The sequence below is a fragment of the Electrophorus electricus genome, chromosome 7, assembly GCF_041902795.1.
Source record: "Electrophorus electricus isolate QZ-2024a chromosome 7, ASM4190279v1, whole genome shotgun sequence".
Classification (NCBI taxonomy): domain Eukaryota; kingdom Metazoa; phylum Chordata; class Actinopteri; order Gymnotiformes; family Gymnotidae; genus Electrophorus; species Electrophorus electricus.
The window spans coordinates 27823045-27849046 of record NC_137503.1 but is presented as its reverse complement, the minus strand read 5'-3'; the positions used below and the strand labels follow the sequence as shown (position 1 = coordinate 27849046).

The 26002-nt window shown below is 37.9% G+C and overlaps 2 protein-coding genes across 6 annotated transcripts; both read right to left on the bottom strand.

The window, feature by feature from the left end:
• Positions 1-39: 39 nt before the first annotated feature.
• On the bottom strand, positions 40-14844 carry pak6b (p21 protein (Cdc42/Rac)-activated kinase 6b). 2 transcript variants are annotated; one of them, XM_035524580.2, is made up of 10 exons: positions 14570-14844; positions 12240-12319; positions 10122-10340; positions 6359-6976; positions 5192-5668; positions 4853-4986; positions 4027-4153; positions 2319-2444; positions 1656-1790; positions 40-1129 (listed from the first exon to the last, which is right to left on the bottom strand). In XM_035524580.2, the coding sequence occupies exons 3-10, from the start codon at positions 10329-10331 to the stop codon at positions 971-973; spliced, it is 1986 nt and encodes a 661-aa protein (XP_035380473.1). In that variant the 5' UTR covers positions 10332-10340; positions 12240-12319; positions 14570-14844; the 3' UTR covers positions 40-970. The 2 variants fall into 2 exon arrangements, with proteins under 2 accessions (XP_035380473.1, XP_081573018.1); XM_081716892.1 differs by having other exon boundaries at positions 14743-14828.
• A 1431-nt stretch (positions 14845-16275) lies between these two features.
• On the bottom strand, positions 16276-24439 carry bub1ba (BUB1 mitotic checkpoint serine/threonine kinase Ba). 4 transcript variants are annotated; one of them, XM_035524556.2, is made up of 16 exons: positions 24259-24439; positions 23550-23731; positions 23354-23454; positions 22544-22656; positions 22422-22459; positions 21634-21724; positions 21447-21534; positions 21070-21320; positions 19195-19340; positions 18559-18690; positions 18351-18436; positions 18100-18258; positions 17824-17960; positions 17339-17483; positions 17036-17151; positions 16276-16887 (listed from the first exon to the last, which is right to left on the bottom strand). In XM_035524556.2, exons 1-16 carry the CDS (start codon positions 24294-24296, stop codon positions 16740-16742), a joined length of 1971 nt encoding a protein of 656 aa, XP_035380449.2. In that variant the 5' UTR covers positions 24297-24439; the 3' UTR covers positions 16276-16739. The 4 variants fall into 4 exon arrangements, with proteins under 4 accessions (XP_035380449.2, XP_026854850.3, XP_035380450.2 ...); XM_026999049.3 differs by having other exon boundaries at positions 16277-16887; positions 22544-22659; XM_035524557.2 differs by having other exon boundaries at positions 16277-16887; positions 22544-22659; positions 23550-23856; positions 24259-24438.
• Positions 24440-26002: the final 1563 nt, after the last annotated feature.

Sequence of the window (26002 nt, the reverse complement as noted above, 5' to 3'; positions counted from 1 at the left end):
GGCAGTGATGGGGCTTGAAGTATTGCAATTTAAATACTATTATATAAGGCATTTTTTATTGTGTAAAATAAATAATTAAAAATATAAGTATTTTCAATTATACATGCAACATAAATTTAAAGTTACAATAAATATATTACTTATATAATAAGCAGATAGAATTAGGAGCTTACACTACCATTTCCCGTTCATTAATGTAGAAGACTGAGACAGAATAATATACTGAAATTAATCTTATGACTAATACCTACTTACACATTGCACGAATACCTACTTACACATTACACAATGAGCTTTGAAAACTCAGATAAGGCAGTGCCTCACTCTTGGGCATGCTCTTTGTAGTGCTGTCCAATGGTCTAAAAGCTCAAGCCATATTTCTAGCTGTTAAACTTAGGCTGTATCTTATGGATATAGAGGAACAGTATACTTGAAGTTTAATGGAATACCCCTGAAATCCTAGTTACGTTAGATAAACAAAGCCATAACCAGTAATAAATAATGGCTTTTTTTTTTTTTGTCAAATTATCTTCCAGACACAGGTCCATGTGAGCTTTAATACAAAAATGCTTTAAATATAATATTTCAAGAAGCAGATTAATGTACTAATGTGACCATTACACCACTTGATAGACAAAGGCTGTAATCACATTTTTCATTTTTAAAACAAGTTATTTTAATAGGACATGTTATTTTATAGATTATTCACTGAATAAGAAATAAGATTGTAGAAATTCTCCAGTACAATGAGCGTCTCTTATTTGTTTCACGAAATTGTAAATTTGACAAACTTTCTTTAAAAAAGTTAATGGTCCCAGTGATTCACATACAAATTATACCAATCAATATAATCAGACCTTTTGTGCACAGCAGTTCACATTCCAATATGATTCTGTATGTCACAGTTCACCAGCCAGTCAGTAGGGTTCATAAATTTAACTGACTTGTTTGCACATTTAGCTGGTGTTGTTCAGCAGCGTTTCCGGTACTGCTCCACGAGCGGCACCAGACAGCATGGTGAGCCACTCTGCAGCAGGAAGGGGTGACCCAACAGCTTACTGGCAGTCGCTCTCTCCATGGGGTTTCTGGTCAACATGGAGTCCAAAAAGTCCCTCAGCACTGGCGAGATCTGCACAGGAATAAACATCTACGATCATCAACTCCATTGCGTGTGCAGAAATAACTCCTGATTAGTGTGGACTGAAATGTAAACACATAAAACTGTCGTGTATTACATGCATGCTTTAATAATTTTATGTGTGGATTATAAAGGTGTACAAATATAGAGTAATCATGTGTATCGTGTCTGTAATCATGCACAACTTGGTGTGCCACCAGAACTCTTCACTCAACAGAGGTCCAAAACTCAGCAATGCTCACAATGAGCAGCACAAACTGTGCATGGCAAACTGTGCATGGCAAAAGATATATGGCTGTATTCTCTAATTGTACACATTCAAGGTGTTTATATTAAAACTGTTTCGTAATAAAGTGACCCTTGTCTTGTTAGAACTTCTTCTGCACACATCAAGACCTTTATGGAGCATAGCTATTCTGTTCAGATGCAGAGTTCAAAGTAAAATTTTCAAAGTCAAAATGACATTTCCAGGTTATAATCTTGCAAACGTTTTTCTTGTAGTTTCCACAGCTCTTGCCTTGTTTGTGTTTCTAACAGAGGGTGCTGGTTCATCTCTCAGTCTCTTCATAGCAGCTACTGGTGTGTCACTGAAATATGGAGGCTCTCCCTCCACCATCTCCACCACCATAATGCCCAGAGACCACACATCCACCTGCAAACATGACATTTTTAATGCTCCCATATGGACTGGAGTTGCTTCTTTCTGCAGCCAAGAATCAAATTCTTAAGAAAGGGGAGTATTAATAACACATCCCTCCTCCTCCCCCATCCAGACCATCTCACCAAGGGCAGAAAATAACCCTGAAGATAAAAGATAAGTATTATCCATAGGTGTCAAAACATAGTGTCCAGGCCTTGCTATGTCCACCAGCAGTAATGTTACTGATAACATGAGAAGATGAAGAACATATTGTCCATGTCCTTTCTCATGCTATTTGCCTTCCTATTTTTACACAAGCCTGCTTCAGTTTAATAGTGAAACTGTTTTGAGTCCAGGTGTCATACAATAAATGAAAGGACTTGCCCAAACTAAACCCTTTAAATGCCAGCTGAAATATTCATCTGACTGTAAGCATAATAGTGTTGATTTACACCACAAATCTATTATTATTATTATTTCTGTTGTTGTTTTTGGTGGTGGCAATGATTTAATGTTTTTTAAATAACTCAATTTCTTTACCTCTGTGCCATATGGGATTTTGGAGATGACCTCTGGAGCCATCCAATATGGAGTTCCAACTAAAGACCTCCTCTTTGGGATATCTTTGCTGATCTGAGCACAGAATCCAAAGTCCGACAGCTTGATCTAAAAAATAAAAGAGAATATCAGAACCAGATTCAAAGTCAGATTCTATGCTACCAAGTATGTTTGCACACACAAGGAAGCTGTGTTTGGTCAGCTTTCAATATACATCAGAACAAGGCTGTATAACAGAACATTGGGGGCAATTCACTAACTCATGAGATAATTATTATTATTATTAGGGTTTATAATCATATAAACAGAAATCTTGTTATATAAAGAAAAGTCCAGATATTGTGATCAATGTTTAGGAAATTGATGTTTTTACTTACTTACAAGTACACAATTACTTAAATTACACTTGGGTGGGCATCAGGAACATCTGCTCTGCTCTTTTCTCACCTCTCAACTTATCTTCTCCTTTCCAGCCCTCTCTCCTCCTCCCCTCTTATATTCTAATCTCCTTTCCAATCATATCTTGTCTTTCCTCTCCCCCTGCTCTCTAGTCACCTCTTCTCTCCTTTACTCAGCTCTCCTCTCTAGCGCTCACCTCTTCTCTGTTCGTCTCTGCTCTCCATGTCTTTCTACCTCTCCTCTGGTACTATCATCCATTCTCCTCTGAGTCATCTATTCTCCGTTCGTTTATTTTTAGTTATGTATTTAATTGTTTTTTTTTTTAATTACCACCCACACGCCAGGGGACTACTTTTCTAATTTACTAATTAGGGCTTTTCTTGGTTATTAATGTTTAATTGTCATCTATTTATTATTATTATTACCATCTCCTTATCATCATTACTTGTTCTTCACTATTAATATTTGCTCCTTTTCTCCCTCATCTCCAAGTCACCTGCTCTCCCTACGCTGTCAGCATCCTCATACTCTCCCTCTCTCTCTACTTTCAATGAACTACAGTGAACATGAAATAAATATTATCAGTAAACAATTGGTATTTCTTGCCATGATGTTCAGGAATGGATTATTGACCATTTCTAATTGTCAACACATTATTCAATATGTTATGACTGGTCATGTTTATGTCAGGAAACACTGACTCAATTCTTGCACAACTCTCTTCTGTACTTATATTATCTGACTAGTACATATTTTCTCTTTTCCAATATTTGTAGTAAAATATAATTTATTTTTACAACTACAGTTTCAGCACAAAATGATATATTGACATTAAGGTTACCTTTGCCTGCAAATCGAAGACAGTGGTGGGTGTTGTAATAATATGTTTCTCATCAACAACAGATGGGAAAATGGATGGATCCTAACATTATGCAAAACTAGTTAGTGGAACATTTTTATTTATTTATTTATTTATTTTTTTTTGGGGGGGGGGTGCATTTTGAGCATATCTGAATACTGGGGGGCACGTGTCCCTCCCAATATGCATTGTGACTATGGCATTGCAGCAGATTATGACAATATTACTTTCCTGTGATCTAGGATAGTATTTGCCATACTAAGTAGACCTGCATTGGTAAATGTATTATTTCCTTTACTGCACTGAATACTTTGGGGGAAAAAAGGAAACTGTAAAATTAATGCAGTTTTGAGTCATTCTGAAATCCTGTGCTGGACATTTACAGTGTTAATGACTGAGAAGAAAAGTGACTTCCTTAAAAGTTGCACTTACTCTCCCATCAAGTGTTAGCAATATAGAGTCACTCTTGATGTCTCTGTGGATGACACCTTGTGCATGAAGATAGGTCAGAGCTTGTAGTACAGCTTCACACACTGTAGCTATCTGCTCCTCTGACAACCTGCATGAGCAGGGATGCATGCACACACACACACACACACACACACACACACACACACACACACACACACACACACACACACACACACACATATATTACTCTCTTTGTAAAATATTTATATTGTCTTTTATATTTGGCATTCCTAAACCTAACCCTGAATTTAACCTTCATCAAAATGAAATATTTTTGCTGTTGTATTTAAACAAATAATTAAATAAATAAAAATTGTGGGGACCAGCAAAATGTCCCCATAAAATCTATTTTTTATTGGGGAAACATTCCCCACAAAGAGCTAAAAACAAAACAATAACATTCCATTCTTGGGGAGACCATGCCCACCTGGTTAAACCCCTACAAAGCAGAATTTCTCAGTTTAGCCAGAGAACTTAAGCCCGAAGTGAAAATTGTCTAATAATTGATGATATATGTGTATATGTACCAATTTCAGTTGTAAAATGTGCCACTTCATGATATTCTTGACAATTCAAATATCCCTCTCTTCTGTTCTGATAATACAGTGGTCAAGAAACCAAAATGTATTAAAGTCACTAGTGACTGGCTTCAGAAGTATTGTGCACATAATTATGAATGAATTTGGACCACTTTCTTGCCAAGCTGAACTATGCTCACCCTCAACAAACTTACTTTCCATACAGCAATTATAGAAGAGGAATGATTGGTCATATTTTGGCCTCTCACCTGGTTTCAGATACTATGTTGGTTAGTGCACCACCTTGCAAGTACTCCATTATGACCCATAGCTCTTCTTCCACTAGAGCACTCTTGTACATCTCCACCACATTCTTGTGCCTGTAGTCTCGCATGATGACCACCTACACAGTTTGAGAAATTGGAAATAATAAATTGTTGCATTTTTGGTTCATTTGCACATAAAAAGCACATAGAGGTTAAGAATGAAAACTAGTATTGAAAGTACTGAGGACAGGTAAACTGCAGATATATGGTATTTCTAATACTCTAAAATTATAGATGGTTACAGCATATTTTAAATAGAACGCAAAATGCAGAATGCCATACTTCATTAAAGAGTAGCTCTCTCCTTTGTTGTTTCCGCAAATCCATCATCTTTACTGCAACCTGTTTCCCACTGTGCTTCTCCCATGCAGTACAGACAACACCTGTCGAGCCCTCTCCAATCTTCACAAAGTTCTCCAGATAAGTGCGTGGGTCCCCTTTGTCCACCACCATTTGCAAGGCAGCCTTGAACTGTGTGTGGGTGACCTTGGATTGCTCAGAGATGAAGGTGGCTGGGTGCATAGATCTCATGCAAGGAGAAGAGGGTCCAGGCAGATTAGTTCCAGGAGAGCCTGTAGGTGAGGGACGAGGCTGGGAAGGGCTATCTTGCGTAGGTGGTATTGAGGCTTTAATAGGTGAATCACCTATCGAATAGCTGGAGAAGCACCGTGTGTGTGTGGGGGAGTAAGTGTCATGCCCAGGTTTTGGACTGCTGGTGCCATTGGGTTTTAACATGGCCGGGAAACCTGATATGTTTGCCTGTAACAGTGAAAAGAACAAGTGACATCTCTGACCAAAATATACAGTCCTGTTAAAAAATAAGGATACCTCATGAAAACCTTGGATGGAGATGGAGATGGAGATGGAGATAATATAACTAAACAAATAAAACTGAAGAAATGTCTTTAAAAATTATTTGTAAAATATAATTATTAAAAAATGCTGTTTTTGCGTGAGGAAAAGGTTGGGATACCCCAACATTTATTACCACTTAAAATGCCTAAAATTATAATCAGATGGTGCAAATGCTGCCAACATGGCCAGGTCAGGCTGTCTACCCAAGAGGAGACTGCAAGATGCATAAAGAAGTCTCCAACAATCCTAAATTTTAATCATGGGACATACAGGTAGCTCTTACTACAGTTGATGTCACAATACATGCATCTACCATCAGAAAGAAACTGCATGAGTTTGATTATTATGCGAGGACTACAAGGAGAAAACTCTTACTATCAAAAACCCCATCCAGAATAAACACCTAAACAAAGACCAGGACTTCTGGAGTAATGTGTTTGGGACAGATTAATTCAAAGTTTAATTATTTGGGATCAGTAACAAAAAACGCATAAGTAAATTATGAAGAAATTCCCATCATTATTTGTTTCACTGCTACCTTTATCACTCTATTACTTTAGTAAATTTCTTTAGTGAATGAAGGAGTGATTTTACCTTCAAGTTAGGCCTCCTCGGGTTGTCCACAGATACTATGAGGTATTCTGGAATGGGTGTTACCATTGGATTGACCTTTGACCCTTGGCCTAATGTGGGAGTATTGTACAGGCAGGACACAGGCCTTTGGTTAGACTTACAGTCCCTCTGGTCCAAGCTGGCCTTACGATGTCTTAATCTCTCTCTGTATGCATTCTTCACTTCTTGACCTGCTGCAGGCAAACTTAAAATGTCCTTCGGCATGAGGCGAGGCTGCTGCTTGGGGGCTGTGCTGACTTCGATAATAGACATAGATCTCGGTGGCACCCCATTAGGATAGACATTGGCACCCTTGGTAGCAGGTCGCGGGCTTCCACTCTCACTATAGATCTGCCGCACCCTCTCCTGCCAGTCACAGACAGGCTGACCCTGTTTCTGTTTATTTTCGTTCAGTTCCTGATACTGGTATGTGTCGCTCTCTGCCACCTCACCGAGACGGCCCAAGGACTGAGCTCGCTTTCGCAACATTGGGCTGGTACGCCTGAGAGAGTTGGAGCTGGTGACAGAGAGCCGGCTCATGTCAGCGATCGCTGCAGCAATGTAATCTCCATGGCCAATAAAACTGCCCCGTACAATGGACTGTGTGAAGGAGCAAAACAGAATTAAATGACATTGACACAAAGCAGCTTTACAGAATCTGAATTTAAAGGCAAACAAGTGCTGATGTTTTTAAGTACACAATAAAATGCAGGAATATCAGCAAGTGGAGAAGGCAGGCGGTGTGGTAGTGGTAGCACAGATGTTAGAGCTCTGGAATAAAACCCCCACTATGGACAGCAATGACGAATACTGAGGTCTGAGGTTAAGGGAAAGTATTGGTAATAGGGGACACAATCGGGTTGATATAAATGATCACAATATTAAAACAGAATAAGGTAAGGAAGAGTCCTAACTCTGATGGTATAAGAGGTACTCTCCTTAAATACTGTGCAGAGCAACTGGATCTAATTTTTGCCATATTTTTTCGTTGTCACTTAATATGCAGACAGTGCTGAAATTGTGGAAACAAGCAATATTAGTTCCAGTTCTGAAAATTAAACGTCCCACTACACTAAATGATTTTAGGCCAGTAGACCTCACATCTTTAGTTATGAAGTGTCTTGAAAAGCTGCTTAAATAAGAGTTAAGTAAAACAAGAAAAGAGTTAAGAAAAGAAGAAGAAGTTTGTTTCCATTTTAACTTGCATATTGACCCAAGCAAGGGCTGGAGGATGCAGCGGACACTTAATATGGTGCTTAAGCATCTAGATATTCTAGGAACTAGTGTGAGATTGCTTTTTATTGTTTTTTCTTCAGTGTTTAACACAATCCTGTCATATATTTTAATAAAGAAACTCAAGGATAATTTTGGCTTGGAACATTGCAAGATAAGATGGACTTTTTAACAGACAGAACACAAAGGGTAAGAGTAAATGGCCATTTTTCAGGACACCTAAGGCCATCCACTGATTCACCATAAGGCTGTGTAGTCTTTTCTTTGTTGTACATACTCTATACAGATAACTGCTACATAGTTTCACATGATGAAATCTACTGATGACACTGTAATTGAAACTCTACTTTCCTAAGATGAAAAGGAACATGGTCCTGTTGAGTAAGATTTTATCAAATGGTGTGATGAGGATTTTTTACACATCAATATAGTGAAAACTAAAGATATGCTTATTGATTTTAGACAAAAACTCAGTGCTCAGGACAAAACCATCATCAAAGGAATGGAGGTTGTGGTTGGTTTGAGTAATTTAAGTGCCTAGGTACAATAATTAACAATAAATTGTCCCCAGATATATTCTCTGTATAAATGGGGCTTACAGTGTTTGTTTTGTCTGAAGAAGCATCGATAAAATAAATCCTTAATGGAAATGTTTTACATAGAGCTTGTTTTATGCTTTTCATTGATTTGCTGATTTCATAACTTGAATGTGACACACAAGAAGAGCCTGGATAGCAATATCATCCAAGCTAGCAAGACTGTAGTACAATAGAATAGTGTAGCTGCACTGTGTGACCAAAAGGGTGTGAGTAAGGCCTGGGCTATCCTCTTGGACTGCCAACATCCACTACACTTTGATTTTCCTCTTCTTCCATCTGGCACTCGCTACCAAATGCACTTAATGATGACAAATACGCACATATATACATTCATCCCATGAGTTTTCAGACTACTGAACAGATTGATGTGTTTTATGCATGCTGTTATGTTTTGGGTTTTTTTGTATGCTGTTTTTATGTTGTTGTTGAAAATGTTTTAACTATGCAAATGTATTGTGCAAATGTATTGCCCCAATGGGAACTTCAATAATAAATGAAATAATAATGAAGTTAAATAAACAGTAAGAGGTATAAACATCTCAAAACACAAATTTTATCCATATGAGCAACGCCTCCCAAGGTCAAATATGGTTGTTCTTTGATCTGCCACTGTACATACACACTACATGTGTCCATAAAGTCTCCAAACTGCACAATTCATGTAAACCTGGAAGACTCATTTGCTTTGCTTGTCTTTGCTTGTTTGTTTATTTATTTGTCACTGATTTCAGTTTAAGCCTGCATCAAGACTTCTAGCTGTTATAAAGATAATTACTGTTTTCTTTGCTATTAATGCAATGGATTGAATGCCTGAATTAGGATTTATAATAATTTAAATTTCTACCTTTGTAAGTCATTTTTATTTTAGTTTTATTTCAGTCCAAAACCCAGCATGCTCAGCATTCCTCAATAATGTGCATGTGATTAGTTATATTTAATTATTTATTAGCTAAGTCAAGCATAATATGATTTTTAGGTTAAACAAAACCAGCTTCTCCTAATATAAAGGTCATAAGCAGTGGTCTGTATCTCTCTCTCTCTCTCTCACTCTCACACACACGCACACACACACACACACACACACACTTTCTCTCTCTCTCTCTCTCTCTCTCTCTCACAAAAATCACAATGATCTAATACATCACAATATTATATCCATCCAAGGAAGGGAGAAAACATTCTATTTACTTTGCATCAGATGTTCTGAAGTGATTTTTGCTAAGTTAACTCAGTCTCTGATTAAACTGCAGTGGTTGCAATAAAAAATATGAACTTACATTCTGGAACCTTTTTAAAACCTTGTGACTTCCAAGTCTGACACCTGAAGGCAAGCGCTTGTACAGGAAGTATGAGAAGATATACGTCTTGTCAAAACAATGCTATCTAATTTCACACTAAAGTTGCAGCTGTATATGTTCAGTCACTGCTCAGACCAGATTTCCTTTAAGCATGGAGAAAAGAAAACTTGCTTTTCAGGTTTGCCAGTCTATTCTCAGACTATCCATTCTGTGTGTCCTAATAATCAACCTACAAATAACTATGTACTACAATAACTGCTGTAGACCTTTGGAAAATAGAATTATCAAAGAAATAATATGAATAATATGGTATTTAAAAAATAGAATACTACCTAGTGAGCTTGGAGAGTGTCTAATATATAATTTGAAATTATTATTTTATTTCCTGAGATCTTGATACATTTACAGCAACTGATCTGCATGAATGTGAACAAATAGTGTTGAGCATACTGTAGTAGTGACTCGGAATAGAATAGAATAAAGAGACAAATGGTCACTTTAAATGGCAACAGATCAAATCCATAAACCTGAGCACATATATAAGAAATGTATATGCACACATACAAACAACAAATGCACGCACACACTCAGCCAAGTAAGCATGGTGTACTGTACCTTTTCAGTCTTGGTCTGCACAGGTGTAATGCTGGAGGGGTCCACTACAGGCTTGGGTCTCCTCAGGGTTTCTATTATGCTTTGCCACTGGGGTGGTAATCCCACAAAACAGCCCCGCACATGGTCAAACGACGTGTGCACCCGGTGCTCAAAGTTCTTGGGAGCAGAGATCTCCATCTTTCTCTTCTTTTTCTTCTTCCTCTGGAACATCCTGAGGACCTGAGGGAAACAAAAGTACAGTGCTTTATGGTGTGGTGCCATCATCTTCTACAGTTATGTTGTGAGTGGTCAGCACTGTCTCAACAACTTGAGAGTCCACACAACCACAGCAGCAAAAACACAAGTTTCTTTTCCAAACAGAAGGGGATAACCAAGTAAAATAAGCGTAACAAATCACCCACGTAACCCAGGTGAGCCTGAAAGTGATATACTCTTCTCTCGAGAGGTGAGTGGAGAAGGGGCAGGGACGAGAATGCTCCTGCAAACTCAACAGGAGACACACCCCTTTCATGCAGGGGAATGAAACTGCTTTAGATTTCCTTAAATTCCTGTCTTATCACTGAGATTATCCCACTCTCTCCCTCAGCTCAGCAAATAAATAAATGACATCCTCCAGCTAGACATATTTAAAACTGAGGATCTTCAGAGATGTCCAGACTGTTATTTAAAGAACAATGAGAATCTGTGATGCTATAGCTTATATGTGAACACAAACAGCATGGGTATGATGGGTTATGATTCACACTGGGTCTATTGATCAATGCAAATCGAGTAAGCGCATCGCACCTGTCCTCATTTCACTTTTACCATACTGCTGGTCCCACTGCACTGGTGTCACTGACAGATATTACCCTCTGCCTGCTACTGTGAAATCAATCACTTATATACTACAGGAGTGAGTTATGATGCTAACTCCTGACTATGATATTGACACCAACATTCAAATATTTGATCAATGGTATGCTTAAAGGATAACGACCATAATCTGACCTTGATATGTCTGTTCTCTGATTCTGGAGGCACAACAAATAAGAATTTGAACTGAAGAATTTTTGTATATCTTTTTCTTGCACACCAAGTGACAGAAATAATAGAGATACTGAAATTTTAATGAAAGCGTTTTGTGAAATCAAATTTTAAATGGCTCAATAAATGTTCTCATACCTAAATAAATACAAAAAATTTGTTGTTTTAGCAATTATATAATGACCATATATAATTATTTCTCAGTATCTTTAATAAGATACAGACAGAAAATACAGGAAATATGTACACAACCCCCCCCCCCCCCCCCCCCCCCAAAAATGGCTTCTACAGGTAAAAGTCAGTATTTAGTGTGACCTCTCTTAGCGCTAAACACATCGTGAACTCTTCTGGGGAGACTGTTCTGAAGTTTTCTGATGTAATCTTCTGGCACCATTTCATTCAGGTTCCATTCCTTTTAAGTTTAAGAGAGCCAGGTCACTGCCATTGTACTACTAAGTGTAAGGAGAGGTCAAACAAAAATACTGCCACTGTAGCCTATAGAATAAATTTTTTAATTATTATAATTTTTTTAATACCGCATACACTTTGCATTATAATAAAAAGACTGAGAAATAATTGGTCATATTATTATTATTACCCCCCCCCCCAATAGAGAGAGAGCGAGAGAGAGAGAGAGAGAGAGAGAGAGAGAGAGAGAGAGAGAGAGAGAGAGAGAGAGAGAGAGAGAGAGAGAGAGAGAGAAAATAAAATTCCACTGCACCCTGTTGATTTGTGAAAAATATCCCCAGGTCATATCCCTGTTTAAGCAGGCCAATCAATATTTACTCACAAGTGAACATTAAACAGTGAGCCACAGGCATATGCAATAGAGCAGCTATTAAGATAAGAAATAATTACAAAAAATAATAAGAACAGCTTACAGCTCTATCTATCTGTCTATCTATCTATAGATAGAGCTACAAGCTGTTCTTAATTTTAGTTATTTCTTATCTATCTATAGATACTGACAGAACCCCAGACAGCAATGCAATTACATCACTAATATTATTAAATATTGTGATTGTGGTATAAGATAACTTCTGTTTTTGAGCAGTGACATCCTCATGGTACAGGTTGGTCAAAATGACTTACCTATATGCTTCTGTTTGGCTTCAGTTGATATTGGATGTTTCTCACACGATTCCCATCATCCAGCCATTGTGTCTATCTCACTTAAAGATGATGACAAGAATAGAGGAAATACGGAATTAAGAGACAGCGGCTTTCCTGTACAGCATATGCCCTGTCGCTAGAGACTCTTTTGCACTGTTTAATCAGTGGGTGTGGTGGAGAAAATCAAGCACAAGCTAGTGGATTTAGTGTGACCTGATCTAGCAGGATGTACATGTTGTGTGTTGAAATAATACCAGGAACCTTCTGAATTGTCATGATATTGTGTTTTCCTCAGGGTTCACCAAATCAGTATGCCATGACAAATGCCATAGGCTAATCAGTACAGTAAGCTATGACACATGCCATAGTGTAATTAGTACACTAAGCTATGACACATGCCAGCATAATCAGTAGACTAAGATATAACACATGCTGTGACTTGACACATGTTGCCTTAATAATGCCTTCACTGGTATGTTTGATTCTAACCTACTGTACTTGGATATATTCTATAAGTAAATGAAAAAACACTTTTGTAAGTCTGCTAAATGCCATAAATGTAAATGTAAATATAATTCTCAATAGGTAGGCAGATGCTAAACTTGTGAGCATCACCTGCCTAGCAGAATGATATGCTTTATATAATTATTTTTGACTTATTCTTCTCATGGTTCTCTAAACACACTGAAAAAAAAAAACATTTATGACAACTGCTGACAAACTGCAGGGCATTCACATCATGTTAAAAGACCTAGATCATTTAAGAATGCAGCAAAAAAACAAACAAACAAAAAAAAAAACTGATCTTGATAGCATTCACTTTCTACAGCTTTGGAACTGCTAATATCTTGCCATAAACCTCAGACTCCTGCCTTTGCTGTAAACAAGACAGTTTTTTTTTTAATTTACACCACAGGGTACTAAATAGCTAAACAAAGCTACACAGGCAAGCTGCATATGATTTTCCTGTGAATACTGTCTAGTGCATTTGCGTAAAGCAGGTTGGCCCCACTTCATGACCAATGCACTATGGCTGTTGTTCTATTATACACAAGGGTGAGGTTAAGGTACCTTCATGACAAATTTGCCTTTGTACTTGGTATATTGATTTTTTGTATAATGGTATCTGTTTGTATTACCACACCAAATGTTTTTTTTATATAAAAATAGGGGAGGGGGACAATGTCTCTACCAGAGCAATAAAATTTATAACTAACAATGTCCTACAATTGGATGATATTCTCTTCACCTGAACATGAGCTCTCACACAGAGATGACACATAACCCGCAAAAAGACTTTGGCTTCATTCTCTTCCTGATGAAGCCACTATGCTGCAGCAGCCAAACACATTCAGTATCACATTACTGGGGCCATCCCTATCACAAGCATTGTTTTCTGTAACTATTGGTAATTTGAGTTCCCTTTCCCACAGGACACATAAGAATGGATTCTAACCTCAGATCATGTGATAGAATCTTTTTTTTTTTGTACTCAAGAAACCTCAAGCAAACTGAGTGAAAATAGGGATGTCTTTCAAGAGGTCAGTATTTTCAAGAGATTTCTCTAAACCATTCAGATTTAGTTTCTGACATCTTGTCACATCATAGTAGAATTTGTCACCACATACTAGAGATAGTGAGCACACTACAAAGGTAACCCTAATTTCCCTAAATCCTAAACAAGACCATATGTTGTTCCATGCACAGTATACTATAGCATCTCAATCACTGAATATTATTATTCATTATATTTTATAATGTAGGATGGTACAGAATAACAGCAGTACTATGTTTTTACTATTCAAATTACTCATAGACTGAAAGTGTAGTGGTAGACTGTTTGCTTTGAGACAGTCAACATTATTACTGCATGTTTCTCAGCTAATGACATTTATTATTGCTATGTATACAGTTTCCCCTCTCTAGTACTACCCATTATTAATGGTAATTGTTACATTAACTCGGCCCAAGCCCCCTGAGGTGAACTTTCTATTGTTCAGGTATTCCACAAAATCAAGATGGAACACTAACACAAACAAAAAAAACCAAAAAAAACTTTGCCTTGTCCTACTAGATGAAGTGGCAAAAATGCTTTAAATATTGTATCTTGAAGAAAATCACAAGTCAGTTAACCTTTTCTAAGACAGTATAAAAGTGTTAAAAAGCGTTTGTATTAATATCTGTATTAAAATCTGTAAAATGACTGTAAAAGCTCTTCTATAAATTTGAGTACAATTTTTAGAAAGCAGAAGAGGAAGCGTTTGTAAATGCCTGAACTGAGAAAGGACAGCATGCAATAAGTGACTAACCTTTCTCCATCTCCTGCTTTCATTCACCTCCACATGGCTTCCATGAAGCTACCCTCCTCCATGAAGCTTTCACTTCCCTACCCTTTGTCGCAGGTTGTCAGGAGTCCCTTCCCGCTCAGAGCTACCTTCCCAATTCCACCCGAAGAACGGAGATAGAGGGGAAAAACCCTTACCTTTCTGTCTAGGAGCGAAATATCTGCTTCAAGACAATCACTTACTCACACCATATCTCAATCTGTGTGTCCATTACACAGACGTACAGAACAGTGGTAGTTGTTCCTGTCAACATGCACGGCACAGGCCACCACATGTTCTGAGGAGTTGGGCGCGTTCTTCCCTGGAGGAGGTGCACAGGATTTTAAAGCAGTCTCTGTCTGGACTGATTCACCATCACAGCAGACCTCTAACGGGGGCTGCGTATAAACTATAAATTAAGAGGGAAGAAACTGCTATTACAGATTGCTGGACCAACATATCCCTCTGTAAATGCAGAACACTCTCAGTTTGAACATGCTTGTTTAAAAGTAAAAAGCTTATTCATATTTCTGAAGGTGGAGGAGGAACTACTATTTATTTGATTAACAATAGAGTTTTATAACCAGCATTATATATGCAATCAAGGGAGGTAAAAAAAAAACAACCCACTTCTATCTTCTAAAGCCCAAAGGTAAATGGGCTACCGCCAGAATCAAAAAGCTATTTTACAATTCCCAGACATTCCCTTATTGTGCAACTGGGGAGCAATACAGGAGTATCATCTGCCAAAGGTTATAATTGTTCACAAATAAACCTTGTGGATGGTACTTAATCATCCATATATCATTGGGGGTGGGGGCCAGGCACAGTTTAAAACAACCATACACTTCCTAATAATACAAAATATCATTTGAAAGCAGTGGCATTTTTGACACACCCCTGAGTCATGCTGTGCTCGACTTTAGCTCACAATCTGTACAGACATGTATGCACATGATATAGTTAACAAAGAAAGTCAGTGTTAGTGCTTACTGTCCAGCAAATATTATCTGATCAGGGAAAAATGCATTCTTATGAATTCACCTGAATATGTACATTCCATAGCATTCAAAGTTGAGGATTTATGCTTAATGACAAGAGATGTCAACAAGTGACAAGTCATAGCCTAGAGCTAAACTTTGGACCACAGCTCTGTTTCAACAGCCATTAAAAAAAAACAAAAAAACAAAATGCAGTGTTTATCTTCATTTTTAAATAAATACACCAGGCACTTATAGTCTGAGCTCAAATCCACGAAAGACAGCTTCTATTCACAGGGCCATTGAGCCATGCATTCCAAACTTGTGACTTGCTTTGGGGTGGAGTAAGGTGTGACTACTCGCTCACCCAGTGACTCTAACGATCTTAGCCTATCGGCAGTGCCTTTGTCGCAGCTTCATCCTCGGCTTTTGAAAGGAAACAGATCTTTTAACTGGCCAATGTAACAGCAAATATTAATCCACTATGAGATACAGCACCTGCAGTCTTAGCTGCCTTAAGGCTTGCAGTACACATAGGCAAGTTGCTATAAAATATATATCTACTTTGATAAATCTGCAGTTGTCTCAGGAGATCATCAATCAAAATAAATCTCTAAAATATGAATAGATTGAATGAACAGCATTTTTTTTTATCTGAAAAATATAATCAAAAATAAGAGTATCAGAATCACATTTTTCATGCATTCACTTCTCACCCATTTTACTTTACTACTATGAATTTTCTGAAGGCACCAGTAAAAAAAAATAAATAAAATTTTTTATTTGAGAGCTCAAGTTGCTAGAATACACTCATGCTACAGAAGTCATTTAATTATAGAGCAATCAACACCCAAATTATGCCTGATATCCCAATTTAATAAAGAATAGCAAAAGCAACACAAAAACTAACAATATTACATATTTGCAGTGCTAGACAGGTATTAGTTGTGAATATCTGCTGTTTTTCAGCATATTTGACAACTTACAAATCCAACACTTTTGCAGTCTGTATCCAAGAAATATTGTTGTAAGACAAATATAAAATAGTGCAAAGGATATTACATTTGTATGATATAATGTAGAATAAAAGAGAAAGCATACCACAGGTATAGGAGGTTGGTATTCATTGTAAAAGACAGTGAGAAGAATAAGGAAAAATCAGACTGACAACATAACTACAGAGGAAAAAGACCTTCATAAAGACCTTCATCAAGAGCATTCATTAAATTGCTGATCAGGTTCGACAAAACAGTTTCTGTTGACTTGTCCTCTGGATTCAAAATTGTGTGGAAAAATTCTTCCCACAATGGGCCAAGTGGGTCACTAAAAAAAAAGACGAACATGGCAAACAATCAATAAACATCCTCATCAAACAAAATGAGAGAAAATGGAGTATGAATTTAAAAATGTATGAAATTGCGTGATTTATGCCATTACTGGTCTAATAGATAAACTTGTATTAACTCTGTACCTGACATGAGTTTCAGTCTTCTCTACCAAACTCCAGTATGAGCCCTCTTTAATGAGTTCCATGCTTCTTCCAGCCAGTAACAAGTGTACTATTTCTGCAATGCCATAGAGGTCAACCTGTTAAAAGGCAAGTATGTGACAAAATTAAGAAGTATAACGAAATGACATCCTTACACTGTACTATGTAGTATCTCCTAATTTTCAAATTTCTTCAACATATTTAGCTGCAAGAGGGGAAAAAAAAAAAAAAAGAAAAGAAAAAAAAAAGAGAGAGAGACATTTCCAGGCAGCCGAAAATATACACCTGGTATGGAGAGGCAGAAGGCAACAATAAGCCCTGTCTAATGTAGTCCTGAGCAGAAGAATAAGCCTGGACCATCTTCACATCAGTCTGCAGCTTGAGATCCAATGATCTGGAGAACTCTATCCCAACAACATTGTCTTCACAGCTGAGAAAAGAATGATCACTTAATTTATCATTAAGGCATGAGGGAGAGTTCCCCCCTGCCCCTTTTAATGTATTCTTATTTTAAACAGAATCTTCGTGCCTTATTCAAGGACTGAATTCCTGAATCACTTCCCCTGGCAGCATAAGGCTAGAACTGACTGTTTTGACAGTAAACTTTATTGAATTTAAAAGCCCTGTTGAAATGTTAATGCTGTAGTAAAACAGAAGCTAGCATACCTATAGGAGGCTTGCAGCACTCTTCTGTGGTGCTCCTTCTTATTTTATTTATTTATGAAGTAAACTGCTTACTGCTTCTAAGATTGTGAGTAGTTCATCTGTACCTGTGGCACACCAGCAGAGTGTCAGGCCGCAAAGCACCATGAACAAGATGACACGAGTGCATCTGTTTCACCATCTCCAGTAACTTGATGGCCAAACGTGGAACATTCTGTCTAATCACATGGTTTTCTACCAAATCCTATACAGAAAAAAAAAATACACCAAAATACTGAACATAAAGCTGAGGGTCAAACAACACAATCAAGTACAGCTGATACAAAGATATCTAGTAAGCTTAACTTTGAACACCGTCATTTACAATTAAGAGAGCACCATACTTGAATGGTTTGCCCTTGAGGAACCCTCCAGAGTGTGAAAGAGCCATTCTCATAGAGGTAGCAGGTACTCTGAGCATGGCAGTGCTTCAGATTGGCTGGCAGCCTGGCTTTCAGTTGAGAGCTAATGTAGAAATCCCAAGGTACTGAAGATCTGTCCACCTGCACTAGACAGATAAGAAAGCTATTTCTCTGTTCAGCCCCTCCCACAAACAAACACTGACAGTTAAAATTCATCATGCTCAAAGACATACCTTAATAAACACATTCCCATTGTTTGACCAATACAAGTACATGTCTGGATCAGCAATCTTTCTGAGGAAGAACAATGTTTCACCATCTAGGATGATAAATAATATTCAATCTGAAGTCAATTATGGCAAAAAAAAACCCAAAAAAACCCCAAACAAACAAAAAAAACCCACTGTGGACAAAAATAAATAAATAAAATGTAAAGCATACCAAGACTCAGGTCATCCTGAGCCTCTGGAAGATTCCCTGCCTTCTTGTTGAAGTTAGCAAAAGAACTCAGGTCTACATTATCAAGCAGTGCTCTTCTGACCTCCAGGCTAAGGGGATTAATTGTCTTGGTTTCTGAGGAAACAGCCATGTATAAGATATATAAGTAAACATCCTATATTCAACAGCAGAGGATTCAAGTCAGTTATTGACTATTGTTAAATGAAGGTAATAATTCTGCAGCAGGTTTTTGGAAGTTTTAAAAAGTATACCATGTAAGACTACACATATTAGAAGCTAGGCAAATAGGTTGCATAACACTGAAAAACACTTCTTGGTGCTCCAATACGAGTTGAAAAGGCATAAACAGCTCGCATCACTAAGTAAATACCTATTATTCCATTGTAATGAAAAATCTTTTTTTATTAAGTCACATTCTGTTACAACCTTTACGATTTTCAATGTGTAGTCTGTGAAAGTTTTTTAGTGCCCCCTGATGGCCTGATATTGCACCAACAAATTCCAACAAACACTGAAATATTCTATTTTACTGGCTTACCTAGGAATATCAACTTTTTTGACAGAAAAATCTTCATCACTTTGGAGCATAGTGTTAGTTCTCTTAATAGACTGACTCACCGGGGGCTACAGTCGACTCTATTCTTCCTCTGGTAGACTGGTTCACCTCTGCATTTCCAAAGAGATTTGAGGTTCTTCCTCGTGATTCAGGCTCCAGGGACGAGTAGGAGGTACAGCCCCACTCTTGACTGATCTCTTGGATTGGGCTAAAAATAAAAATAGCGACGCATTTGGAATATCAAATAAAAGCATGTCAACAAAAGCTGATATTTCAAGCCTTAATTAATTTAGACTTTTTTGCATGTTCCAACTAATGAATTCCAATAAATACATATAAGAAGAAAAAGCAAATGAAAATTAATATTATTAAAAAACACCAAAGGCCATTGCTGAAGCTGCAGCAGAAGCATGCTGTCGGAAAAGGGGAGAGTAAAAGCAAAAGAGTTTTTTTTCGGTAATCGTGGCAACATTCAGTATAGACAGCTGTTGCTAACCTGGTGAGGAGCAAAACCATGAAAGCATGCAGAGGTATAGACAGACATTTTCTGAATTAAAATAAGCAATCTTCATTTCAGTTAAAAATGTTTATGTAAATATTTATGCAAATCTAATTTGTGACCTTTATTCTAATTATCTGGACATATGCTGCTAAAAAACAAACACCCACCCACATAAATACCACATATATGTCGATGAACGAAAGACTCAAGTTAAACATAAATTATGTACTTCGTTGAGAACAAAATGACGCAACAGTCAATTGCTGTCATCAAAATCATCAAGCCACTGAGGGCTGGATTCAAAAGCACATGAAAAATCAAAGTAAAAAAACTGAAATCACAGGCTGACCCAATTTGTGTGAATTTCAATCACAGCAACTCAACGCGACTCAGTAGTGTGTCTGGCCCCTACATGCCTGTATGCTTTCCTGAAATTGTATGGGTATCCTCTTTATGAGACTGCGGATCAGGGCATCAGTGAGCTCCTGGACAGTCTGTGGTGCAACTTGGCAGCATCAGATGCACAATGTCTCAAAGGTTCTCAATTGGATTCATGTCTGGGGAACATGAGGGCCAGTCAATGGCATCAATGCCTTCATAATCCAGGAACTGCCTATGCACTTTGGCCACATGAGGCTGGGCATTATCCTGCACCAGGAGGAACCCAGAGCCCACTACTCTAGTGTAAGGTCTGTCAATTTCTTTGAGGATTCCATCCTGATACCCAACAGCAGTCAAGGTATCATTTGGCATGACATGGTGTTTTGTGCAACCCAAGGATATCAGTAACCCACCGGCAAACCGTTATGCTGGATGATGTTTCAGGCAGCGTAGCATTTGCCACGGAGTATCCAGACTCCTTCATGCCTGTCACATGTGCTCAGTGTGAACTGGCTGACTTGCCAATTCTGGTGTTTTCTGGCAAATGCCAAACAAGCTGCATGGTGCTGGGCTGTAAACACAGATCCCACCCATGGATGTCAAGCTCTCATGCCACCCTCATGGAGTCTGTTTCTGACAGTTTGGTCAGAAACATGCACACCACTAGCCCACTGGAGATTTCTGTATGACTCTGGCAGTGCTCCTCCTGTTTCTCCTTGCACAAAAGAGCAGATACCAGTCCTGCTGCTGGGTTGATGCCTTTCTATGTCCCTGTACATCTCTCGTGTAATGGCCCATGTCCTAGTAACCCCTCCATGCTCTTGAGATTGTGCTGGGAAACACAGCAAATCTTCTTGTGATGGTACATAAGGATGTGCCTTCCTGGAGAATTTTGACTACCTGTGCAACCTGAAACAGCTACAAGTACCACCTCATGCTACCAGTAGTGACATTAGCAAAATGTAAAACTACAGTACTGTAGAGACTGTATCTTAGTACTCTAGTTTATTGCAGGTTTGTGCTTAAACTCAAAAGCAATAAGTACTTAAAATACCTTAACTTTTTTGTCTCTGCTACGGTATCAGAGATTGGCTCTTTGAAAATTACAGGGGCAGTTTTGTTGAGGGCCTCACGGTCCTCCATCTGACACGTCTCTGAAGGGTTCTGCCTCACTGGTCCTCCAAATGGAGTGGAAGCCATTTGGGCAGCACGAAAAAAATCACAGGTGTCATCTGGACTTCTGCAAAGAGTCTTATTCCAGTGGCCATTGATGATAGCCTCCTCCGAGCGTGAAATGGAGCTATCCTGTGAAATGAAAGGGATTACCACAGCAATGAAACTACCAGAACAACTGGCTTTCTGCAAACACATATACAATATGTAGAACATATCCAAATGCTCTTACATAAAACAATTTAAAAATTAACTTACTTTATCACCAACACATTCTGATGCAGGCTGTCTGGCCTTCAAAATGGAGGTGGGAAGTTTCAAAGTTTTATGGCTCCTTGAGGATGATCTTAAATATATGGGGGGGGGGAACAGAAAAAAAAGTCTTAATACATCTGAAAAACCAAAGAGAAATTAAAAAAAAATTTGGAAGTACATTTAAATGTACCTTGTATTTGGCTTCTCAGACAAAGTATTCTCATCATATACAGTAAACAATTTAGGTGCCTTTGAACTCCTCTGTTTAAGTGCACTTCCACCTAAAAGGTAGTCATATTAAAAAGTATGTATAATAAACATGAAGTCTGGAGACATTCTCTGTGGGGAAATAAACGTGGTCTGGTGAAGATAAATTGATACTTTTGAGCTGAATATGATTTTGGAATATGGAGTGCTGTCTTAACTCAGAGAACTGTAATGATCGAGGGATTATTCGGTAGTATACATTTCCACAGCAGGAGGAAATTATTAGTTATTATTAATCATAACTATTAATATTAATTATTATAAGTATATTATATGTATTATTAGTATATGGTGCAGTCCATTTAAAAACTATTTGGAATGCATGTTTCCAAATTACCAAAATGTGACCATTTAACATTTGCCACCCTACCCCATTAATAGGGATTTGTTAATAAGTATGTTTACTATTAAAAACTGATACTGATTTTAAATATGAGATCATTTCCTTTACTTAAAAAGACAAAGGTTAAATGGAGTTTCCATGTCAACACAGCAAGAGACAATGAATTTTTGCAATATTACTAAAAACTCTGGGAAAACACATAAGTACACTTAGAAAATTACTCAAATGTTTTAAACAGTAAAATTTTTACATTTTATGGCATTGCTTACTTGTGTATGTTGATTGTACTTAAGGCAGTGAGATCAGTAATAGAAACAATGATAATGTAAACTAGAGCACAAGAAGAGGACAACACAAAATTTGCTCACCTTGTACCATATCTTCATCTTGGCTTACTGAAGTATTTCTGATGAAAGAAAAATGAGCCTTAAAAATCACATCAAAGTGTTGTTGAATTATTGAGACTACAAATGCATGCTATCAAATCTACCTGATGGCAGAGCTGCTGGGCATTTCTGGCTCACTATTCATTTTCAGTGGACAGGTCTTAGGCTCACAAGTGCCTTCAGCTGTCTGGAGGGAATGCCGTGGCTCCTCTTCAAGCTGCTGTCATCAAAAAACACAAAGACATCCACAATGGCAGGACACAACCAGTCAGAATCAACATACTCTCAGAAAGGGTCATGTAGAAGTAGGACTTGTCTTCCATTTGGATATGTGTAACTATACCAACATCTGTATCCAACAGCAACTCCATTTCTACACTTTGCTTGTAAACAGATTATTAATCTTAATGGATTTAAGGCAGTTTCTACATATCAGACAGCAATTGGTTAGAAATCAGGTGGCTTGGACCATAATGATAAATCGCCAGCTCTTAATACATATAGAATAATAGGATGAATTTTAGCACACAACGCAACACACTTGTGTCTGCATAATGTGAAAAAGCAGCTGACCACACCTCACTTGTCCTTAGTAAACCACCAAAGGCATTTTAAGTAGGCTAAGACAGCACCGAACATATCTGGACCATTTATCACTAGGATGTTGCAAGGCTCTTGATGGCTGTCTTGACATTTGGCAGTTTTGTGGGCAAAAGGTGGGCCAATGTGGAATTAATTAATTAATTTAAAATATTATTTATTTATTTACAGATGATCTCATTTACTTTATATATATATAAACAAAGCATAACTTGGTTAGGGCAAGACACCACCATGAGGCTGGGCCATAACTATGTAAATTGTATAAAAAAGATAATCAATGTTAAGTTTTGTTGAAATATTGTTGCACTTACCTGATCCTGGGCTGCATTGTTTTTCCCTTGAATAAGTTTCTGCTTCTGCTCAATTTCAACCTTCAACTCTTCCTTGACTTTGCCAAAATCTAAGACCTTTTCTGATGAGTTAAAGAAAAAAAAAACCAACAACATTTCCTTCTTCACCTTGAATGCAATTGTTTAAATATGTGCATGTGTTGTTTTGTTTACATACCGTCCAGGTGTTTAAAGTAGCACTGAGAATGCAGCTCTTCAAATGAGTACTCCATGTCACCTCCAAATACAAGCTCCTTACAGTACATACTTTGAACGCTGCCAGCCTGCTCTTTATACTGGGAAACATGGCCATCTTGAGTTTCATTTGGTTGCACACTCGCCATATGGTTGAATGGGCGGCTACGGTACAGCAGGACAACATGCCATTTACATCAAACTGACAAGTATGTAAAGACCATTTGGAATCATTTAAGGCAAAGCCCCAACAGCTGTTATTTAACTAAGTACTTCATCTTCCGTTTCCACTGTGTTTAAAGAAAGACAGACAGACAGAGAGACACAAAACTTTCAGATTTTAGATTTCTCACTCCTTAAAACTAAGGCCAGTTAAGACAGCTAATACTATGTCACTCAGGATGACAATGGCAAGTTTTAAGCGTTGATATAGCTTTGTATGTCAGCATATAACGTTACAGTAAAGCGTGCCTGTACATTGGATGAGTAGCTAGCTATCTTACCTTAGTTAGCTACGACAACTAGCTAGCCTATCTAGCCAGCTAGCTAGCAAGTTAGTTAGTTAAGATAGCTGTCTTGGGCTCGGAAATTTGTAGGAATACATTTTACTGCCCACCTACAAACATTTTTGCTAGAATTCATTTCACATAGCGTTATAGTTGCTAGCACAAGTTTCCGCATTTTTCGCTTACTTGCTCGTTTGCTGTGTACCCAATTCCTCCTTCTCCATGGCCCAAGCTAAATCTTTAGGTGATCCTTTGTTCACACTTTATGCAAACTATCCTAACTAGTAAGTCAGCGTAACGTCTGATTAAAAACTAGCTAACTTTGCCACTAACTGCTTGTGTGCTGGCTAAATGAGCAGACTGCTAATGAATTTCGAGGTGAAATTTCAAATATTATCACGTGGTAACGACGCAGGAACACGTAATTCTGTGCGCGCTTTTTCGGGCTTTCGAGTTTGAACACACAGTACAATACATTTCTCAATCATGAGGTTATTATTTTTAGAAAATCTGTAACCTACAAACAAAAAGTGTCATATCTGCATTATATTAATAACGTTCAAGCAGATGATTGCCGTTTTTAAACGCCTTTGTCCGTAGCCTACTTTTAAACCTTCTGATTTTAAATGTTCTTGTACTAGATGTTGTGTAAACCGACATAATTTAATTGCACTCAGCTATACTTTTCTTTCATGGATTTAGGAAATTTCCCTTGCTTCTTAAACGCTTTATTAAAATTACAAAGGAGTCAACATTACCTAATAAATTACTTTCGTATTTTAAGCACGGGGAATTACAGCTGGATCTGTGATGCGCAGTGGATTTTAGTTGTTCACGCCTGCTCAGATCGACAATTAACCCATTGTTGATATTTATTTGCGACTATGTAATATTGTAATTGAGCGATATGGAGGGTTTATCATCGGTTTTCAGTATTTGCTCGTTTTCTTTTAGGTCTTCATGTCGCCAGACATTAAAACAAGGGTTTGGCTGACAATGTTGAAAAATGGGAGCTGATGAGATAATACATGTAGCTGCTAGTGGCAAACCTTGTTTTCATGTGATTTGCTTGTACCTTCTTGTCATATTTTACATCTGTCATATTTTAGAAGCATCACATCTGCATGTCAAGATATATTCTATAATGCCTTCCATCAAGCTTTTCTGTGAAATACCATTGATGATTTGATAAGTTAATCCTTTGTGTGCAAACGTATACATTCTTCTCCACTTAATTTATTTGATCACCTTGTATTTATACTGTTAAGAGACTGTATACTGACAGTGGGTGGTGAGTGTATGTGAGTTATATTTCTTGACATGAAATATCATGTCAAATACCTGTGCATGGTAAAAACATTTCATTCACCATAAATAAACATAGTTACATTAGTAATATATGTTCATTCATTTTTGCATGTACTCCACTTCTGTCAGTAATATTCAGATACAAGAGTTTGGTATGGTAGAAATGACTCAACATAGTATAAACATGACCTAAGTACACTAACATTACATACACCTATGGAATGGATGCACAAGACCGAGGGCAAGAACAGAACACTGAACAGAAACAGACTTGAGGACAACAAAAGGGCCAGGAGTGAGGATGAGGAGACACAAGAAAAGACAGCAAACTACGAGGGACGACCGGAGGCACAAAAGGATGAGGAAAACAAAAACGTAAAACAGACCAGGCTAGGGACAAGGGCACTGGAACAGATACACGGATGGACACAGGGACAGAAACCAAGGGAATATGAAGCCTGTGAGTCAGAAGGCAGGTCTGGCAACAGAGCCGAGAGGTCTGGAGGCACGGCTGCAGCGTTCGGCTAGGGGTCCGGGAGGTCCTGAGGAGCAGCCGCAGCGGGCAGTGGGTACGAGAGGTCCAGAGGCACAGGGACGCTCAGCAGAGGCAGGGCCAAAGGAA

What these genes read in the sequence shown, in the direction of transcription:
- pak6b (XM_035524580.2), bottom strand. Translation starts at nt 10,331, where the DNA reads ATGTTCCAGAGGAAGAAGAAAAAGAAGAGAAAGATGGAGATCTCTGCT. An exon ending in TGCAGACCAAGACTGAAAAG is followed by an intron (nt 6,977 to 10,121) that starts GTACAGTACACC and finishes TCCTTCACACAG; the next exon opens with TCCATTGTACGGGGCAGTTT. An exon ending in TGCTAACACTTGATGGGAGA is followed by an intron (nt 2,445 to 4,026) that starts GTAAGTGCAACT and finishes TTTATTTTTTAG; the next exon opens with ATCAAGCTGTCGGACTTTGG.
- bub1ba (XM_026999049.3), bottom strand. Translation starts at nt 24,296, where the DNA reads ATGGAGAAGGAGGAATTGGGTACACAGCAAACGAGCAA. An exon ending in TCAGGATGACCTGAGTCTTG is followed by an intron (nt 18,437 to 18,558) that starts GTATGCTTTACA and finishes TTATCATCCTAG; the next exon opens with ATGGTGAAACATTGTTCTTC. An exon ending in AAGACTGAAACTCATGTCAG is followed by an intron (nt 16,888 to 17,035) that starts GTACAGAGTTAA and finishes CTTTTTTTTTAG; the next exon opens with TGACCCACTTGGCCCATTGT.